The sequence below is a fragment of the Papilio xuthus genome, unplaced genomic scaffold (genome assembly GCF_000836235.2).
Source record: "Papilio xuthus unplaced genomic scaffold, Pxut_1.1 DF826923.1, whole genome shotgun sequence".
Lineage (NCBI taxonomy): Eukaryota > Metazoa > Arthropoda > Insecta > Lepidoptera > Papilionidae > Papilio > Papilio xuthus.
In genome coordinates this window covers 1,523,914-1,543,194 of record NW_013531726.1, presented here as the reverse complement: position 1 = coordinate 1,543,194, position 19,281 = coordinate 1,523,914, and the positions used below count along the sequence as shown (strand labels likewise).

The 19,281-nt window shown below is 31.6% G+C and overlaps 5 protein-coding genes across 6 annotated transcripts; 2 read left to right on the top strand and 3 right to left on the bottom strand.

Annotated features, from left to right (window-relative positions):
* Positions 1-19: 19 nt before the first annotated feature.
* CstF64 (cleavage stimulation factor subunit 2 CstF64) lies at positions 20-3,062 on the bottom strand. 2 transcript variants are annotated; one of them, XM_013318325.1, is made up of 11 exons: positions 2,922-3,062; positions 2,577-2,845; positions 2,381-2,506; positions 2,125-2,232; positions 1,895-1,988; positions 1,733-1,780; positions 1,228-1,372; positions 1,051-1,080; positions 629-726; positions 338-420; positions 20-200 (listed from the first exon to the last, which is right to left on the bottom strand). In XM_013318325.1, the coding sequence occupies exons 1-11, from the start codon at positions 2,983-2,985 to the stop codon at positions 78-80; spliced, it is 1,188 nt and encodes a 395-aa protein (XP_013173779.1). In that variant the 5' UTR covers positions 2,986-3,062; the 3' UTR covers positions 20-77. The 2 variants fall into 2 exon arrangements, with proteins under 2 accessions (XP_013173779.1, XP_013173780.1); XM_013318326.1 differs by lacking the exon at positions 1,051-1,080 and having other exon boundaries at positions 78-200.
* Positions 3,063-3,380: 318 nt separating this feature from the next.
* On the top strand, positions 3,381-7,410 carry Sur-8 (leucine-rich repeat protein shoc-2). The gene has a single exon (XM_013318625.1). The coding sequence runs from the start codon at positions 3,710-3,712 to the stop codon at positions 5,411-5,413; it is 1,704 nt and encodes a 567-aa protein (XP_013174079.1). The 5' UTR covers positions 3,381-3,709; the 3' UTR covers positions 5,414-7,410.
* Positions 7,411-9,391: 1,981 nt separating this feature from the next.
* On the bottom strand, positions 9,392-11,400 carry Mtl (Rac family small GTPase Mtl). Its single transcript, XM_013318327.1, has 6 exons — positions 11,220-11,400; positions 11,018-11,133; positions 10,741-10,890; positions 10,588-10,670; positions 9,979-10,139; positions 9,392-9,707 (listed from the first exon to the last, which is right to left on the bottom strand). Exons 2-6 carry the CDS (start codon positions 11,131-11,133, stop codon positions 9,630-9,632), a joined length of 588 nt encoding a protein of 195 aa, XP_013173781.1. The 5' UTR covers positions 11,220-11,400; the 3' UTR covers positions 9,392-9,629.
* A 265-nt stretch (positions 11,401-11,665) lies between these two features.
* Tes (testin LIM domain protein) lies at positions 11,666-15,464 on the top strand. Its single transcript, XM_013318576.1, has 6 exons — positions 11,666-11,832; positions 11,941-12,070; positions 12,215-12,367; positions 12,572-12,651; positions 12,959-13,117; positions 13,198-15,464. Exons 2-6 carry the CDS (start codon positions 11,941-11,943, stop codon positions 14,794-14,796), a joined length of 2,121 nt encoding a protein of 706 aa, XP_013174030.1. The 5' UTR covers positions 11,666-11,832; the 3' UTR covers positions 14,797-15,464.
* A 442-nt stretch (positions 15,465-15,906) lies between these two features.
* Pfdn6 (prefoldin 6) lies at positions 15,907-16,703 on the bottom strand. The gene has a single exon (XM_013318577.1). The coding sequence runs from the start codon at positions 16,552-16,554 to the stop codon at positions 16,186-16,188; it is 369 nt and encodes a 122-aa protein (XP_013174031.1). The 5' UTR covers positions 16,555-16,703; the 3' UTR covers positions 15,907-16,185.
* Positions 16,704-19,281: the final 2,578 nt, after the last annotated feature.

The window sequence follows — 19,281 nt, the reverse complement described above, 5'->3', positions numbered from 1 at the left end:
ACAAATAAAAGTACAAAAAAACAATAGTATTGTTTGTTGAATAGCATATAATGAAAAAAATATTATAATCTAGTGTATTAGCGTTGTTGCGTGCTCTTGGCGATTTGTTCCTTGAGCATGAGTATACTGGCGCGCTGCTCGGGCGGCAGCAGCGCTATCTGCTCGTCCGACAGTTGCAACACTTGCATTATCAGCGCCGCCTGCACACACATAAATAATTAACTTAATACATCTTTTATCGCGGCATTCTGAGACCAAAATCCTTATATTAAATATATTGTTATCGTTGTTTTGTCAAAGATAGTGAGAGGGAGAGGAATAAGACAATGAAACATACCTTTTCTTGATCCGAAGCACCAGATGGTATTCCTTGTATTGTTCTGGCTTGAGCCATGCTCGGCATGCCGGGGGGCATTTGTTCTGTAATACAAATATAGTTTGAGTTATTCAAAACTAATTCGTCTGCACGTTTTCTTCAAGACTTTGTTCTTCATCTGTGTCAAATTTAAGCGAGATTCATGCAGCCATTCTGGAGATACCTTCTAACAAACATCCATCGATCCACCCATTTAAACTTTTGTATTTATAATATTTATTATTCTATTTAATTAACATTAAAATGACTTACGGGGCATCTTGTTTTGAGTTCTTGGATCATTAGGTCGCACGCGGGGATCCGCATTAAAGCCTTGAGCATTCGCGAGACGGGGATCACGCGGGAACATACTGAAAATGTTGTCATTAATTAGGTAAATCATTATATTAAAGTCATTAATTAGGTACTCCATTCCTTTAACACATCCAATGCCACTGGCTGGCCTGGATATTGCTACTGACAATGATAAAATGGTGGCATGAAATGTGTTAATAGTGGAATTTGATACATTTTTAGAATAAATCCATTGTTTTTACTCATATTTGGTCCACAAATACTATTTTATACTTTTCCTTGTTGCAACATATATATCTGTAATTGTAATAAGCCTTCGCTATAAACACCACAGTAAAAATATAACACAACATCAATATTAAACAATGATTTTGACTTACTTTTCTCGTGTCTCCTTAGGAACGGGATTACTAAAGAGAAATTTGAATTTGTAACAAAACTATTCAATTCATCTATTACGAAAAGAATTAATAGATAAAAAAAAATTGTGTATTTTGTACTACCAATAAAAAACATATACGCTCAGCAAACATACTATAAAATAATTTAAAAAATACTTGTCTTGATTGAGCGGAGGCGGCACGGGGTGTGGCGCGGGGTGCGCGGGCGGCAGACTGCGCATGTCCTGGTCCAGTAGTGGTGGTACCGGCGCACGCGCACTGCGCAGGTCCACGTCCATGCCCGCCATATTTGCCATGCGAGCTATTGAGTACAAAGGAACATTGCATTTTCACTCATTGCAACCACTACAGACCTATTGAGTGGTCGTAGAAGTAACTTATAAAATACTAGCTTTTACTCGCGACTTCGTTCGTTATGAATTTAAAAAAGGAAACAAGTTAAAAATCCTGTGTCCATCTTCTGGTTCTAAGCTTTCGATTTAGCTATTATTAAGTTATAGTATAACTAAAACAGTTTCTTATAAATATATACGTTAATTTTAGTAGAAATTGTGAATCACTCTGTATGTATTAACTAATGTGTGGTTTCCAATACCGGATCTTTGATTTAATAAACATATGATATATAACCTAACAAAATCATTATGTTACAAGCACTTACGGTTGTATTGATTAGGTGTAGGGACAGGATTATTCATAAGTGGTGGCACTGAAAATATAATTGAAATTTATGTTGATTAAATAAAAATAAAAGGCTAAATTACTTAAATTCACATAAATTTTGTATTACTATACATAAAAGTAAATCCAAACTATAAATTACCTTGTGGTTGATTTGATGGCACATAGTTGTTAGGTATTGGAGGCTTGTCGGGCTGTAACACTGGTGGTACAGGGTTGCTGGGATGTAGCATACTCTGAAATATAATTATTACAGTAATCAACTTTTCAATATTCACATTTGAAGTGTATTGCCAGTACTATGACAAATAACTGAGATTATAACATGTTTTATGTTAATGTTTTGGCAAAGTAAATGCATAAAAAACTTACAACAGCAGTGACTGGGTCAACGATCCTCATAATCACTTGGGCCTGAAGTAAAGCATATGCTAGTTGAGGATTTTGAAGCAACATGTTTCGAGCTTCAGATGGGTTATTCTGTAAATACAAATTATTACAGTTTTTATTACAATTCTCTATTTAACTAAAGTAGGACTTAAAATTTATTAAAAGAATTTTAAATAGTGGTTTTGATTTAAAAAATAAACTTCAAGGTATGAAGTAAAAGTAAAATATGTGAACATACTTGAACACAAAGCTTCATTTGTTTCATAAGTTCGAACATTTGCTCTGGGGGTAGAGTAGCCACTGCTTTACTGATGGCCTCTGGTGCTTTTTCTGGATCAACTGCATCTCCGTATGGATTTTCTACCTATAAAACATGAAACAAGTACTGACATTTATATCTATACAAGATATAAAAAGTAAATAAAAATTCATACCTGTGGTCCCTGCATTAAGGCTTGCATTTCCATTCTTGATTTTTCTGTACAAGCATTATCAACTCTAAGTGATCGCCCACCAATTTCATAACCATTTAAGTTTCTCATGGCGCTAAGTGCTGTTTCCTGATCCTTGTATTCACAAAAGCCATAACCTTTGGGTTTTCCAGTCTCTCTATCAAACACTAGTTTAAAAGACAAGACCGGCCCCACTTCGCTGAATATATCTTTAAGCTTTTCCTCCGTAGCTTCATAAGGTATATTACCCACTAGAAAATGATAAAAAATAGTGTAAATACAAGAATTTGTTAAAATATTTTAAATGTTAATAAGTATGAAACTTACCAAAGACGGATCTCATGGATTTATCCATAATGCTCTGTTCTTCTTTTTCTTTACTTTTATCCATGTTTACAGGATTATATAGGTTATTCAACAAATACTTAAAATCCTTTAATTAAATCAGCAATTAGTAAAAATATAACCCGCCACAACAAACTTTCTCTCTTCTGATCCGTCACTGTCACTGCACTTGTCAAAGTCAAAGAGTAATCACACAAAAAAACAGAATTCTCGTTATCACATAAACTAAATAGTAAATATTTCTCTTCAAAAACATATTTTTGTCTAAAACAACACATAAAAACAAGTTACTTTTATTTTATGCATATTTAAACTACTAAAACTTTGTAAACGCAATATTTTGAAACATCTAAAAAAATATTTTACATTTTATTAACGTAATATTCATGATATCGATGGTATATCCGATTTGCATTTTATATACTCTTTGGGTATCTGAGTTACTGTAATAAATTGTAAATTGTATTTTTTCAAAGCAGAATGCACTGCATTTTCATTATTTTTAGAACAGCTCATATTCTTGTTTAAGTTTTCCTCCTCGGGAGCTCGGGAGTGTCAGTTAAACGAACTTACAGTCATCAGGTATCTTCAAAGTAAATCGGTAAACAAGTGTTATGCCGTGACTGACAATTTCCATATTGAAGTGAACCAGTATTGATTGTGTTTATTGCAATAAAATTAAAAGAATGTTACGGGAGTTTTAAAAAGGTAATCGCCTAATTATATGCCCATAATAGAGTGGATTAAACGTAATAAATAAAATTATCGGAATGAACCTCGATAACTCGTCAAGAGAAAATTCCGAAGCCTTGGATTCCATCGGTACCGTAAGTCCGAGAGAAAAATATCACAGTATGAGAGAAAAGAAATTATCGACTGCTTCACTAACAAACTCCGAAGGAGCGCGGCCAAAAGTGGTAACCGTGAAACATCCTGAGTCAAACAAGCCTAAACCTACAGCCAAGAAGAACAAACCCATTCAAGCCGATTTAGATGTCATCAAAGAGTTTATGCGATGCCGTGAGGAAGGCGTGAAGCGGCTAGATTTAAGCAAATCAAGCATCACATCTCTACCCCCCAATGTCAGAGACTTGACACATTTGGTTGAGTTTTATTTATATGGAAATAAACTAGTTGCTCTTCCTGCTGAATTCGGTTGTTTAACGAATTTGCAAACATTAGCATTAAATGAAAATTCATTAACAAGCTTACCTGATTCTCTTGCAAATTTAAAATGCCTGAAGGTATTGGATTTGCGACATAATAAATTAAGTGATATTCCTGATGTTGTATATAAGCTTACATCATTGACAACACTGTTTCTTAGATTTAACAGAATTCGAGTAGTTTGTGATGGCATCGCCAATCTTACAAACTTAACTATGCTAAGTTTAAGAGAAAATAAGATCAAAGAATTGTCCTCTGGGATTGGTAAACTGGTTAATCTGGTTACATTTGATGTCTCACATAACCACTTGGAACATTTACCCCAAGAAATTGGTTTTTGTGTTAATTTGTCTACACTTGATTTGCAACATAATGAATTGCTTGATATCCCTGAGACAATAGGCAACCTCCAATCACTAACTCGTCTTGGTCTTCGTTACAACCGACTGACTGCCATTCCTGCAAGCTTAAGTAACTGCAAACATATGGATGAGTTCAATGTAGAAGGCAATTCTATTTCACAACTCCCTGAAGGGTTGCTTGCCAGTCTTAATGAATTGACTAGCATTACCCTCTCTAGAAATTCCTTTATGAGTTATCCCTCTGGAGGACCTGCTCAATTTACTAATGCATTTTCCATAAATCTAGAACATAACCAAATTGACAAAATACCATATGGTATATTCTCCAGAGCTAAAAGTTTAACCAAACTGAACATGAAGGAGAACTTGCTGACATCTCTCCCCCTTGACATTGGCACATGGATCAACATGGTGGAGCTTAATTTAGGCACAAACCAATTGTTGAAATTGCCTGATGATATTCAATGCCTTCAGAACTTGGAGGTGTTAATACTATCCAATAATTTATTAAAACGAATCCCACCTAGTATTGGAAGCTTAAGAAAGCTTAGAGTTTTAGACTTGGAAGAAAACAAGCTGGAAGTTCTACCAAATGAGATAGGATTTTTGCATGACTTGCAAAAATTGATTGTGCAATCCAATCAGCTAACTACATTGCCTCGATCCATTGGTCATTTGATTAATCTTACATTTCTAAGTGTTGGTGAAAACAATCTTCAGTATTTGCCAGAGGAAATTGGCACCCTTGAGAACTTGGAATCATTGTATTTGAATGATAATCCTAATTTATGTAACTTACCATTTGAGCTAGCTCTTTGTGTGAGCTTACAGATAATGAGTATTGAGAATTGTCCCTTGACTGCTATTCCACCTGAGGTGGTATCTTCAGGTCCGTCATTGGTCATTCAATATTTGAAGTCTCAAGGCCCATACAGGGCCATGTGATATCAGGAAGTGGATAGCATTATCAATGAGGGCATTTAAACTTGAAACAGCATAATTTCTTCAGAAAATCTATAGCTTACCTTGAATTTTGTCAACAATGATTAAAAATAATACATGTTATATGGATGTGTAGTTGCATTAGTTGTATTTTACTTTATCTCTAAATGTTTCTAACGTTTTACAGAAATTTTGAAGAATTGCTTAAATTTCAATGCTCATGTCAATATTTATACCAGTATTCAGTTTATAGTTGGTAATATTTATATCTGTCTATGCTATAATCAATGTTTTTATTGTTTAGGCTAAACATCTCTTATTTACAATTAAATAATGTGTAAGAAAAATAAAAAAGAAACAAAAATAAAGATCAATGTTAGTATTTATGTTGATAACATATTTATGGTGTACATATTATGTAATGTGTAATTAAATGTGCATTGTATTTGTAACCATAGGTTTTATAAGTTTACAAACAGTTCTCTTGAGACAATTTCATCTTTACATTTTTAATTATTACTTTAAGTAATACATGGTGGCCAAATTATGACATTCTTAACTACAACTTGCTTAAAATACAATCAATATGCATGTGGTAGTTTTTATTACATTGAAGAATTTTTTATGTGGTCAGTGCTTTAAAAATTACATTTAAAAATATATTGTCTTTAATTTTTTTCTGGAAAAAACTGAGCAACATCTTTTCGTATGATGTGTGTTTCGGGAATGAAAACTAATGGCAATTTGGAAGATAATACTTCCAATTCATCAAGATATTAAAATAATTGTTTAGAGAACATACAATGAAATTTTTGTTTAGCTTTTTAATATCAACTGATCTAAGATCAATTGTAGTATAAGTTTATATTTTTCTAGTTTGTTGCATTTATTAATTATATGTCGATTTTTGGACTTGTGATTAAGTCTAATAGTTTTTTTAATATACTTTGTAAACTTACCCTAAAATTTTACCTCCTGAAGGGCTCTAAAGCACAAAATTGTGATGAATATAAAATAGAACATATCCTTTAAGGAAATTTTCTTTATGCTTACATTAAGTGGAGGACTATGGCCTTGCTTTTATTCTGAACTGGTTAAACATTTATAATGTATCGTCGTAAATTTGACATGTAATGTTTGTTGATGTGGTTTTCAAATGTTATAAAATATAAAATGTTTTAGTATTAGATTTTTCTACTGTAGTAGAGTACAATATTCTTATGTAATATTGAACGCTTTGCCCGACCTTCTTACAATTTTTTGTAAATATGATTTGCTTGGACATTGACGTATTTCGTGTGCGAGTCAAATGTGAGCACTTTGCACATAATGCCAATTGTCCTGTTAACTTTAGGAGCTGTAACTATTTGGTATGTGGATAACGTTCATTAGTACGACCGGTGTATGAGTCAACTGAATTTGTGTCAGTGCATTTATCATAAGTACCTATTTCTTGCTATACGACTATAGTATAAAATATTTGCCGACGTATTTCGGTTATAATTTTTTTTATATGGTGTTTAGATTGATTTTATCCACTCCACATATTTGATTTTGAATTGTAATATTTTATCCAGTGTTTTTCATTTTATCAAAAAATTACGTATTAATATTTTAATCAACAGTTATCTAGATAACTGATTAAACACGTATCTTGCATATTGTATCGTTGATTTTGTAATATGAAGTTACATTATTCATATTAATAGAGAAATTCAACTCAAACTTTTTGTGTACTATGTCACGGAAATATTTTCACTATTGCACTATTCATTCAAAAAATATTTTAATTTTGGTAATTTTGAAAACACTGAGTAAACTTTTCCGGTCTTATTTCAATCAGGTAATAAACGAAAGAATAGTCATAATAAAAACGAAAGGTATAAACCTAAGTATTGTTAATTGAATTTTTATGTATGCTTTTTACAGCTTTATTTAGAGTTTAGACATTCTATATAGGTTTTCCACTATTAGCTATCGTCTTAATGACATGTAATATGTGTTATAAGAAATAAATGAATTATACAAATGTCTTTATTAATTTTTAAAAAGCTCCTAACATTTTTAGGTCAGCAATATTGATACTAGTGACTGAACATATATATAAATTTTTTTAACTTATATCCAAACACACCTGGCTGCAATATTTACCAATTTATAAATAACGTAAATTAAAAAAATAACAGCATTTTGACAATAATTATCATGGGGGAATAAAATAATACAAGAATTTAAAATTTAATAATTTATGAAGTGCAAGTAGAATTATTACACAAGTTTTATTAATTAAATTGCGCATTTTTATATAAATAATTGAATAGTTATATACACGTTACATTGTAAATCAAAGCAGTCTATAAAATATTTACGAAAAATCGATGCCATGTATTCGGATCACACTAAATGCTTCGTTACCCTTAAGCTATGTTCTTCACATACAAAAATATTTTGACCTAATAAATCACTATAAAACACACGATTTCATCACATGTCTATCTAAAGACAGTACACAAACTAAAAAATACAATTTAAATGAAATCTTTTATATAATACATGAATACCTTTATATAGATCAAGAAAATATAAAATTAACTTATATTAGACATGTCTGAACTTAACCAAACGACACATAAAGACTTACAAGAAACACTCAAATATTCCAAAAAATATAATAGCTGTTTGCAATATATAAATTCCACAATTCCTTAGAATATTGCAATAAACTTATTGTCTAAGTTTACCAAAGTATAAGCATAGTAAAGACATTGTAAAAAAAACTTAAGCACTCACAACTATATTCATACTAAGTCTAATTCGGACTAAAGAAATAAGAGAAAAAAGCCAACAGTAAATATTATATGAAGATATCCAGAAAGCGGTAGAAATTTAATTATACTAAGAGAATAAAAAAAGAAAATAATTAAGTTATGGTGCATAAAAATAAAGTTTTTAAAATATATAATAATATAAATATTGTGTTATAAAAAATCAGTTATAAAGTATGGCTAAATCAATGATTAAATCCAATTTTAGTTTGTCTCTTGAACTTTAGTTATGTGCCAATGTACCAAATATATCAAATTATAAATAACACATTCTGACATGTAATAAATTAATAGAATGACAAATAATTCAATTTAAAAATTGTGTTTTATCACTTGTTTTCCCTTATGTATGTATTTGTTTGTTTCACATACAAATCAGCTGCAAAAATATAAAAAAATGGGTACAATATAAACAATACCCATTCTTGTCAGTATATATAATTTATATAGAAATTAACAATTGTTTTATGATAATAAACCTACCTGTATAAAATCCTATTCGCAACTAAGTAATGTGAGTATGTAATACACAACTAGCTTCTACTGTCAGTCCTTATTAAAAAGTTGCAAAAGAATACATATCAAAACTTCCAATTTGAGGTTTCATTTGCATATAAAAAATAATATCATTAATCAGTTCTATTGAACAGTAACAATTTGTTTCCAACCGCATGTCATTTCACGATGCAAACTAAAAAGTGAAAACTTATATCTACTCATAAATCTTTGGCATTTTATATATCGCTTACAATATATTGAAGTATAACATATTCATGTGATGGCATAATCAATAAGATTTATTATATTTTTTTATAAACATAAGCAAAAACCTTAAGGTTTGTGTGCCGACCCCATATGACTGGGATAAGGCCAGGAAGATGATGAGATTTGTTTTACTAATACTTCAACAGTAAGGCCAACATGCATGCATGAGTGCATTTGTATATAGCTGTCATAAAAATAAGGCATTACAATAATTATAAAAATAAAAAGACCAAATTTTGTCAGGTCAAATTGTCAAAAACAAAGAAAATCTTTGAAAGCATTCCCTGCATTTCTTATTAAATTTATATATTTTATAGCAGTAAACTGTAGAAAAAAATACAGACGAATTAAAAACCGTCTCCTTTTTAAAGTTGGTTAAAAAGTATTAAAAAATATAACAAATCTACTATTTAATTATGTATACAAAGAAATGTGAAATGAAATTTATGGCACACATTTGTCATATATAAGCTTTTTAGATATAATAAAAAATAAATATGTTGTATTTTTGTGCAAAAATCGTAGCATCATAACTGTTAAACAAAATATTGGTATAGAAACATATTATTACTGTCATGTCGAGATTCCCGAGCGCATGTCATTAGATATTTTGGTCGCTGTTGCAATATTTACATGATTAGACACTTCCTCTGATGTCTCTTCTGTGGTTCCGGTCTTAAAACTGCGCGTACCGCTTCGTCAAATACCTGAGAATAATAAAATCGGAACTTTTTGAAAAATTATACATTGCAATAACTATTTTTTTTTTAAACAATGGAAAAGTATCTGATTAGGTGGAATAGAATAGGTCAACTTGATAATTTCAATGATTACACAACAGTAGCATAAAATATGGTAGATATATAACAGCATGTCAAATTAAAATGAACAAAAATAAAAAGATTATATTAAAGGAGTACTCAATGTTACAAATTAAAATACTTTTGTACAAATTATGAAATTTATAATTATTCTCACCTGCTTTAATCCACGCTGTGTTAATGCTGAACATTCCATATATTTGACAGCTCTAATTTTATTGGCCAACTTCTGACCTTGTTCCCTCTTTAACGGAGACATGCCCTGTTCCGAGAGCAAACTCAATGTCTCTCTGTCATCTCTTAAATCAATTTTTGTTCCTAGTAACAAAGAGAATTAAGTTTATTTAAGAACATATTTTTAATTTTATCTCATAAATAGTTGTTAATCCTTCATTAATAAGTAAGGCTTAATGTTAAAATTTTGAATGAAAATTACACTGGACAACTGGGAATTATAAGTTTATAAGAAGGTAATGTAGAAGTTTAGTATTTCATTTATTCAGTATACATATTTCAGTTGATCTGATTGGTCCATTAAACATTAATAAAATATTGGTTTATCATAACATTACTGAAAATGTCAACTGCCCAAACCACTTTCACTTATAACATTTAACTTTCAATTAAGTAATTTATGAGTTTATATTATTTCAACATATTGATTACCCGTATAATTGTATAAAGTGAAAGTTCTTATATATTTCAAAACATTTACATAAAAGAACCAATTGATTATACACTTTATATAATAAAAAAATACACTTACCAACCAAAATAATTGGTGCGTCAGGACAGTGATGTTTGATTTCTGGATACCACTTAGATGTAACATTTTCATATGATGAAGGACTGAAAACAACTGGTTTTAATATCTACAGCCATTATTTCTAAAATATGATATTTTTATGATTATTATTACCTTGTTACACTAAAACATATAAGGAAGACATCAGTTTGTGGGTAGCTCAATGGCCTCAGTCTATCGTAGTCCTCTTGTCCTGCTGTATCCCAAAGGCCTAATGATACAGCAACACCATCCACAACCATGGGGGCTGAATAATTATCAAATCTAAAAACGACAAATATTTAAAAATCTCATAAACAATAAGCATTATGACCACTAATGTCTTTATACATATCATGTTCGATCTTTACTTATTGTAATTAGGATCCAATATGAATAAATCTTTGCTTACACTGTAGGCACATATTCGCCCGGAAAACTGTCCGTTGTATATGAAATTAACATACAAGTTTTTCCAACAGTCCCGTCACCAACAACTACACATTTGATAGGCCTTCCTGAAGACATCTAAAATAAACAAATAATTGATAAATAAATGCCAACCTATGAGTCACGGAAAATCCAAAATGAAATGTAAATATTCTTTTTATTACCTTGAAATGAAGTCTTATAAATTACGTTCACTAAGTTTAAATTATTGTACGTGTTGTTAAAGTTTTGTACGTGCTTTTCAGTTGTTGATTAAGAATTATGAATCAAATTCCTATCACAATATAGAAAAAACGCATTGAATGATGGATGGTGTATTTTAATATCCATAGATAGAACACATTTTTATGGTTATCGTACGTACAGAACACAGAATGTAATTTTCCACATATCGATGTTGATTTTTTTTTTAATTTCTTTTTCTTATTTTGTTTTTATTTCTATTGCAAATAAAGTAAAAACAAGCAAAAAAAATAGCAGTTACACTGTTTTATCTTAACATAAAAATTTACTGATTGCAACACTGTGGTCACCAAGTGTCATACTCTTTGAAATCATTCATTTTTGAATTATCAATCAATCATTTTATGTTCATTCAGTGTTTTAAGTTTTGACTGGGGCTGTGGTATTTTCTTTGTATTTTTGTTTTATTTTAATTGAAGTTATACAAAATGTACACAAATTAATTTTCTCTCTTGTATTGTATAAAATTTTCTCTTTATAACAGTATAACACACTCTTGTTCGCTAAAGTATTTCCTGTGCCAATAACAAAAGGGTAAGGTGTAGCTAAGGAGTAATCAAAATTGATAACGCTTCACAAGCGAAATTATGAATCAGCACTTAATCGTAACAATGTTTCACGAACCTGAATGTTTATTTTTAGATGGGTGACTCATGTGTGGAGACTCCAGAAGCTCCAGCTTGGTTATCTAAATTGGAGAGTCAGCGCGAAAAATTGAGTAAGGCCCGGCTTGGTCACGATAGCGGTGCCGGCGCTCCTTGCAATTCCTGTGGTAAGTTAAGATAATATGTAGTAATGTACTTTAGATGTAATACAATACCTAACTTTAATATTATATATCCAAAAAGCAGTTTACAGTTACTAGTTATTACTTGTCTTTTTACCGCCTTTTTAATAATCTGAACGTTTTTTACAGGTCCTACATGCCCAGGCCTAGATCTACACTTTTGGCGAAAGGTATGCCGAGCATGCCATTGCAGCAAGGATGTGCATGATGTGCAAGATGATGACCTGTCTGGGTGGGCTCAGTTTGAACTCCTTGGTACTGCTAGACCTAAAAAGGCATCATGTAAGTAATGGTTAACAAATTAAATAGCAAACCGATTTCTTAACTCTCAGTATTGATTCCATCTATACTTCTTTTTTTCTTAATTTTTGCATATTAATAATTATACATAAAGTTTTTATATGAATATGAAATGTAGTCCACTGAAATTACTGTGTTTAACTCAATTTTTTGTATCTCTGGTTAATTTTTCACTTTTCTTTACAGTACCCCTGATCAAGATTCGCGGTGTGACAGACAAACCCGTAAAACTAGATTGGGTACCTCCAAATGCCTCTACAGAACTGGTAATTATATTAAATCAAGATAATTAAATGTATCTTTTATCTATATAAATTCATTTATGATAAAATAATTACAAAAAAAAATTTCCACCATAAAGTCAAATTTTATTGTTGAATTGTTCTTATCAATCACATACTATTCCAAGGCATCTATGCATTTTCTTGGGATGGTTCAAATGTTTTGTTTTATTCATTGAATATATACTTAATTTTTTTTTACAAAGTAATACACATTGACTCCTGCTTTATTGAATTTAAATATAATAAAAGTTTATTATTGCGGATTAACATTAATAAAACATGCCCCCAGGTATCCGAGTACATGTCATGCCTGGGTCCACTAGCACCTGTGTCAGGCTCCGCAGCGGCTCGCAAGCGTCGCGCGCAGCTCCGCACTCAGCTGCCGCCGCACGATGTAGCGCTCGCCGCAAGGCATCACGCTACTGACCAGGAAAAGTCTGAGCATACGGTTAGGAAATATTTAGTTATCTAGAGTCTACCAATAAAATATTTTTAAATTCAATCTAATAATGTTATATTATTTTGCAGGAATACATCACGCGTATCAAAGACCATGTTGTGGGAATGGGGAATGTTGTTAGAGTGGGTCCTTTACAAAACGGTGAAGTATATTCAGTTGAAAACAGCAAAGCACATGGCACTACCAAATCATATGCTCTGCCATTAAAAATATCAAATGTCTCCCGAGGAGTAAAATATAACATTATACCAAAGAATGCATCTGACAAGAAGCTTGTTTTGGATTCTCAAGGCAATGTTGTAAGCAGTGCAGCTAATTTGCCTGATTACAAATCAAGCCCGATACTCAGTAGAATTGTGAAAGACAAACTCAACATAATGCATATTGAATCTGATAGGATCAAGAGTGCAGTTGAACATGGTCCGGTATATGACAAGCTACTCAAGAACTTGAATGACTTAAATATGCCAGTGAGTAATGATGTTTACTTACAGCCTATCAAACTATTCCGAGATGAGTATAATAAAAATCCACAGTTCAGGGATGAGACAAACGAGTTTGTATGCAAATCTCTAGGGGCTCAGATAATGTCTGATCTGTGGCCCACAAGCAATAATAACTTAAAGGGTACTGCGAAGGTACTTGATAGTCGGATACAGAAAGGAACAATTTTCGCTCCAAATGGCGAGATATGGAGTTGGAAACATGAGCCGACTACTCCTGAACTCAGCGGAACGATTTGCTCTACTAAAATAAATCCGCAATACTCGACCACCTCCAAACCTATGAACCAAGTAGAGCCTCAGCAGACCGCTCCATTGAGGGAATATCTTAGAACACATTCCGAAGAGGATCTTCCTCCGCCGCCTTTACCTAACTACAGTACATACCCTGGATCCTTACCACCACCAACTGCCGGTGACTTGAATATAGAAAACCAGAACAATTTACCTGAAAATACATTCCATAGCATCTCACATCCAGTGGCCCAGTATGCAGAACAAATTGATCCAATACTCACACAGTTTGCCGACATGTCCTTGAGCCCCGCAGAGATGGAATTTAATAGGAAGTTGTACAATGAAGGTGTGCCGTGTCAACGTTGTGATAAGTCTATGTTCGCGGGAGAGGTGGCCGTGAAAGCTGAGAGAGCTGGCCAAGAAGCTATTTGGCATCCACAGTGCTTCACTTGCTGTAAATGCGGGGAACTGCTGGCAGATCTTGTGTACTTCTTCTATAAAGGTGAAATTTACTGCGCCAGAGACTTGGCTAACGTTTTAGAGATACCTCGTTGTGCGGGTTGCGACGAGTTGATATTTACAAGGCCTTATACGGCAGCGGAGGGTCGAGCTTTCCACGTTCAACATTTTTGTTGCTACCATTGCGATGCTCCATTGGGTGGTAAAAAGTATGTGCCAGATGATAAGACTGGTCTGCCGATTTGTCTTTCGTGTTATGACCAGTATTATGCTGAACGTTGCCGAGCATGTGGTGGTGTCATTGGGCCTGAGCAGCAAGGGGTGTCGTGGAGCACAACGCATTGGCATGCTGATTGCTTCATCTGCTCGGGAAGAATGTGTGGCAAGAGTCTTCTTAGCGGCAGGTTTGTTGTTAAACAAGAAATGCCTTTTTGCAGTGTGCCTTGTGTTCAGAGTAGAATTAAGTAAAGGTTTATGGAACACAATTATAGGTACATAAGTCCATATTGTGTCTATTTGATATATTTTTGATATTATATACTTAGATATATTTATACATGTTTTATAAATGACAAGATATATTGACTGATGGTATTCATAATTGATTGTGCCATTGTTCACGGCTAAAATATTTGTATAAAAACATTTGAAGTTTGAAGCAAGGGACCAAGATTAGTATTGAACTATGTGACTGATTTATATATTAAAAGTATTAATGTTATCATTTAAAATTGTTATCAGAATTTGTTACAAACTTTCATAGTTGAAACATAATAGTCAATATAGCATATTTTTAAGACCTTTAGAATAATTTACAGATAAAGAGCATTTATATACTATACAATATGTTTAGAGCTAATGTTGTTCTAGTGGTTTGAACTTATTTATCATTTACTACATAAAATCTTGTTCAAAAAATAAAATTTTTAGTTATATAACAGAACTATAGTTTTATAATAAGAGTACATTTCATATTTGCATGTATATCCTCGTTTGTAAGATTATATATGACATTTATTTTTCATCAGCAGTTACAACAATCTATTTCAGTGATATTGAGTGGTGATATAAATATTTTGGTACAAATTACTGTGCCATTATTATAATTGAATTTGTATTTATAAAATTAAATAAACAATAAATATTTCATACCTAATTTTGTTGTCTTTTATTTATATCTAACTAGCATTTGCCCACGACTTCAACTGTGCAGAATTTAAAAAAAAGGTGTAAAGTGACATAATTCCAAAATAACTCACATTTAATTTGGAATTATGTTATATATCTGTGCCAAATTTTGATAAAATTTGTTGAAGTTTTGCAGAGTTATCAAGCAAATTTTAAATCAAATGTATTCCATGCGAACCATACGCATTTCCGGGATCATAGTTAGCCTATGTATTCTTCCAGATTGTGTTCTACATCTATACCAAATTTCATCAATATCCATTCAGCCATTTATTCGCATTTATAATAGTGTTCTTTTAAATTTACCAACAGTGTGGTAACACATGGCCTATTTTCAGCTATAGATTAATTCATTAATTGAAATAATAGTTCTGCTATTCAAACAAAATAAAAGAGACTGATTACAGTTTTATTTAAGTTGTGTTACATTGATTTGTTAGTATTCGCAGCACACTTTTTATTATAGTCATATTTTTAATAACCAATTGGAACATATATTAGTAATTTTACATTAAAATACAGGTGATTTTATTACTGATTTGACTAAGAGGTTACATTTTGTACTAAAAAATTTAATTGAAAATTGACAGTACTTATTTAAAAGATAAATAAAATCAGACAAGACATGTACCCTAGCATATTCAAATAAGAATAAAAGTAATATCGAATTCAAACAGATATTTTCAAATTTCCGAGGTTATTCTTCAGCTTATTAAGGTTAGTCTGTATTGCGTCTTGTTTGTTTTCTAAAGCTGATATATGTCCTTCAGTCCTCCTAACTTCTTTGGTGATATATTCCATTCGTTTGTTGACGTTTTGTTTAGCTTCTTCTAAATCTTGTTTAACCAATACAGGACCGATAAGTTTGTAAACTTCTGCATCTTTCTTAAGCAACAGGAGTTCCTCTTTAACAGCTTTGTTTTCATTCAATTGACTATCTAACTGTTGTTTCTGCGATACAGCTTTTTTATACTCCTTTTGTACTCCGCTGAATATCTCCAATTCCTTTTGCATCTTTTTCTGTATTTCTTCGGCCATTTTAACTCAAAAAATACTACTATAGAATTCGTAAATGTATTTAATAAAGTTTTAATAGATTTTTTGCAAACAGATTTTGGATTTACTCCTTCAGACTTCAGTAAATTTTAGGTTACGTGTCAATCGAATCAAAACTTTTTTAAGGCGGTTTAGTGTAATTGTTGCCAACTTACAATTACAACCGAATAATTTTTGTCAAATAAAAATGGATTTTTTTCATTGCGGATAACTTTACCTTTTTCAATAGAGAAGACAAATGAAATTGAAATTAAATTGAAATAAGAGAAAACCTTTAATGTATATAAGGTTTTAATAAGCTAAAATTAACAGTAGAATTCATTTTAGTAGCATTAGATACATTGACAAAGACACTAACAAAACAGATTGTCAATGACATTGATTTTGACAGTCAATCTTTGGAAATTGGAAATACAATTTGGGTAAAATTGGGTGGGGACAGGTAGAGTACGTTATCGGTTTAAATTTTACTTAAAATAGTAGAGGATTACATTTTTTAAAGTAAATAAACAAAATCTATAAATTAATAATTTAATTAAACTACATCTGTAAGAATACATAAAACTATTGTCATTATAGGTTTTCACCATACTCGAGTGTCCACATATAATTAGCATTGGGATCTCCACTTTTTTCAGCTTCTTTCTTTACATTTTCAGTCTTTTTTAGAATATTTTTTAATGTTTTACGAAGTTTTAACTGGGATGGAATACGTTCATCTTGTATTCTTTCGAATCTCTGCTTTACAGGTTTTTTCCCAAATCTTTCTCGAACGAATTTCTCATAAAGATCTTCATTTTCACCTTCTTCATTCTTTATTTTACTATTCCGCTTTACATGATCATATTCTTTATTATTTTTGTAATAATCATAAAAATCATCTTCCTTATTGTATTTATCTTTGGGATTAACATCTAAATCGTCGTCTTCGTAATTGTGGTAGAATTTTTGTTTTTGAGCTTCTTTATCATTGCTTTTTTTCGTTTCATAATACGGTCCATCGTATGCGTAAGACAAAATGTCTTCAGGCAGTTTTATTTCAGGGAGTTTTAAAGGTAAGTCATGGAATTTTATATTTAACTCATCGTCATACGTAGGATTTATTGGCGACAATGTATCTAAGGTACCTTCTTTGTCTTTTTCTTCGCTTGAAAGTTCGATCGGTTTGATATGCGAAGCTGTAATATTGCTGGTATTATTTTTATTCACTTCATCTGCATGAATGTAATCTAAAGGAATTCTTTCGAACTGCTGTTTAACGTTACCCTTTTTTTCCAAATCATCACTTTGCGCCGAAAATTCCTTGCTCTTCGTATGGATGTTCTTAACTGGAGTAAGTGACACTAATTTGCTGTTATTTTTTAAACGTGAATTTACATCTTCTTCTGAAATTTCTTCGCTGGACTCGACGCTTCCATTATTAAGTTCTACTACAGGTTTTATTTCTTCATCATTAATGAGAGTTTGCTTTTCACTTTTGTTGTCCTTTAACTCTTCTTGGGAACGAGAATCTGTATATACTTCTTTACTTTCATCACTTTTACTCTCATTACTCACTTCTTCGCTTGCTTTTGGTGTCTCCAAAGAGTCTGTGGTATCTTTAGTATATTTTTCACGAGAAGTATTTGGCAATTCTTCTACATCACCTTTATTTATTTCAAGATTTATGTAATCTTGCTTTGGTACTATCAGTGGTTTATTTTTGCTACTAGAATTATTTCCTTGATCACTATAAAGTTCTATAGATTTTCCTGTGTACTCTTGGCTGGCTTCGCTGTTGTTTTCTATTGACGAATCATAAGATTTATCAGTCTCCTGATTTTCATCACTTCGATTTCTCTTTCTTGGGGTTGGATTCGCACTGTCTCTGTAATTTTCTGTTTCTTTACTTTCTTTATTATATTCAGAGGAAGTCGAAGCGTTTGGAGTTTCTACACTATGTTCACTTTCAAAACTACTTGAGCTTTCTTCACTTCCGCTTCGATTTTCACCCGAGTCCTTTGTTTTTGCTTCATTTTTCAAACGATATTTGTTTTCAACACTTTTTTGTGATTCTTCTTTAGTTTCATCATTTTGTGGGCTTGGGTAAAATTTAGAATCAATCGCTACTTTAGGATGATTATTTTCCTTGATCTCTGCGTCATTAGCTGGTTTTGCATCATCGTGATGAATTGTCTCGATATTAAAATCTGCTAAGTTGGAACTTTGAACAATTGCACCCGTTTGTGTTACAGGTAAAAATAACTCTTCCTTACTCTTACCTTGATCGATATCAAGATAATCTATAGGAACTAGTAGGATTTTTGGTTTGGGAACAATATCAGAATCGGATGAATTGATGAACCTCTTTCTCCTTTTTAAGCTATTTTGAACATGTCCTTTTGACTTTTGTGGTAAATTTTCCTTTTCATTTTTCTTGTAAATATATTTCAACAGAGTATCATTGTTATGATTTTGTTTATATTCAGATTCTATAGTAGATTGTTCTTTCAAAGCCGTTTGGGTATCATTACCAGCAGATTTCTCTGTAATGTTGTGATTGTCTTTTTGTGGTACTTCAATGATTTGTTCTTTGATAGTTAAATTAGACACTATATTATTAATTTGATCTGTAGTCGTGTTATCGTTACTCTTTATTTCTGTGGCATTATATAATGTAATATTTTGACTTTCATTTGGCGATACAACTGCGACAGTTATCTGTAAATT

Excerpts from the sequence above, each read along its gene's own strand:
- CstF64 (XM_013318325.1), bottom strand. The coding sequence starts at position 2,985 with ATGGATAAAAGTAAAGAAAAAGAAGAACAGAGCATTATGGATAAATCC. Across the intron at positions 2,846-2,921 it reads ATCCATGAGATCCGTCTTTG|TGGGTAATATACCTTATGAA; the intron begins GTAAGTTTCATA and ends ATCATTTTCTAG. Across the intron at positions 1,081-1,227 it reads CCTCCGCTCAATCAAGACAA|TAATCCCGTTCCTAAGGAGA; the intron begins GTATTTTTTAAA and ends ATTTCTCTTTAG.
- Sur-8 (XM_013318625.1), top strand. The coding sequence starts at position 3,710 with ATGAACCTCGATAACTCGTCAAGAGAAAATTCCGAAGCCTTGGATTCC.
- Mtl (XM_013318327.1), bottom strand. The coding sequence starts at position 11,133 with ATGTCTTCAGGAAGGCCTATCAAATGTGTAGTTGTTGGTGACGGGACT. Across the intron at positions 10,671-10,740 it reads ATATGTTTTAGTGTAACAAG|TCCTTCATCATATGAAAATG; the intron begins GTAATAATAATC and ends AGTTGTTTTCAG. Across the intron at positions 10,140-10,587 it reads CGCACCAATTATTTTGGTTG|GAACAAAAATTGATTTAAGA; the intron begins GTAAGTGTATTT and ends CTTTGTTACTAG.
- Tes (XM_013318576.1), top strand. The coding sequence starts at position 11,941 with ATGGGTGACTCATGTGTGGAGACTCCAGAAGCTCCAGCTTGGTTATCT. Across the intron at positions 12,071-12,214 it reads CGCTCCTTGCAATTCCTGTG|GTCCTACATGCCCAGGCCTA; the intron begins GTAAGTTAAGAT and ends CGTTTTTTACAG. Across the intron at positions 12,368-12,571 it reads TAGACCTAAAAAGGCATCAT|TACCCCTGATCAAGATTCGC; the intron begins GTAAGTAATGGT and ends TTTTCTTTACAG.
- Pfdn6 (XM_013318577.1), bottom strand. The coding sequence starts at position 16,554 with ATGGCCGAAGAAATACAGAAAAAGATGCAAAAGGAATTGGAGATATTC.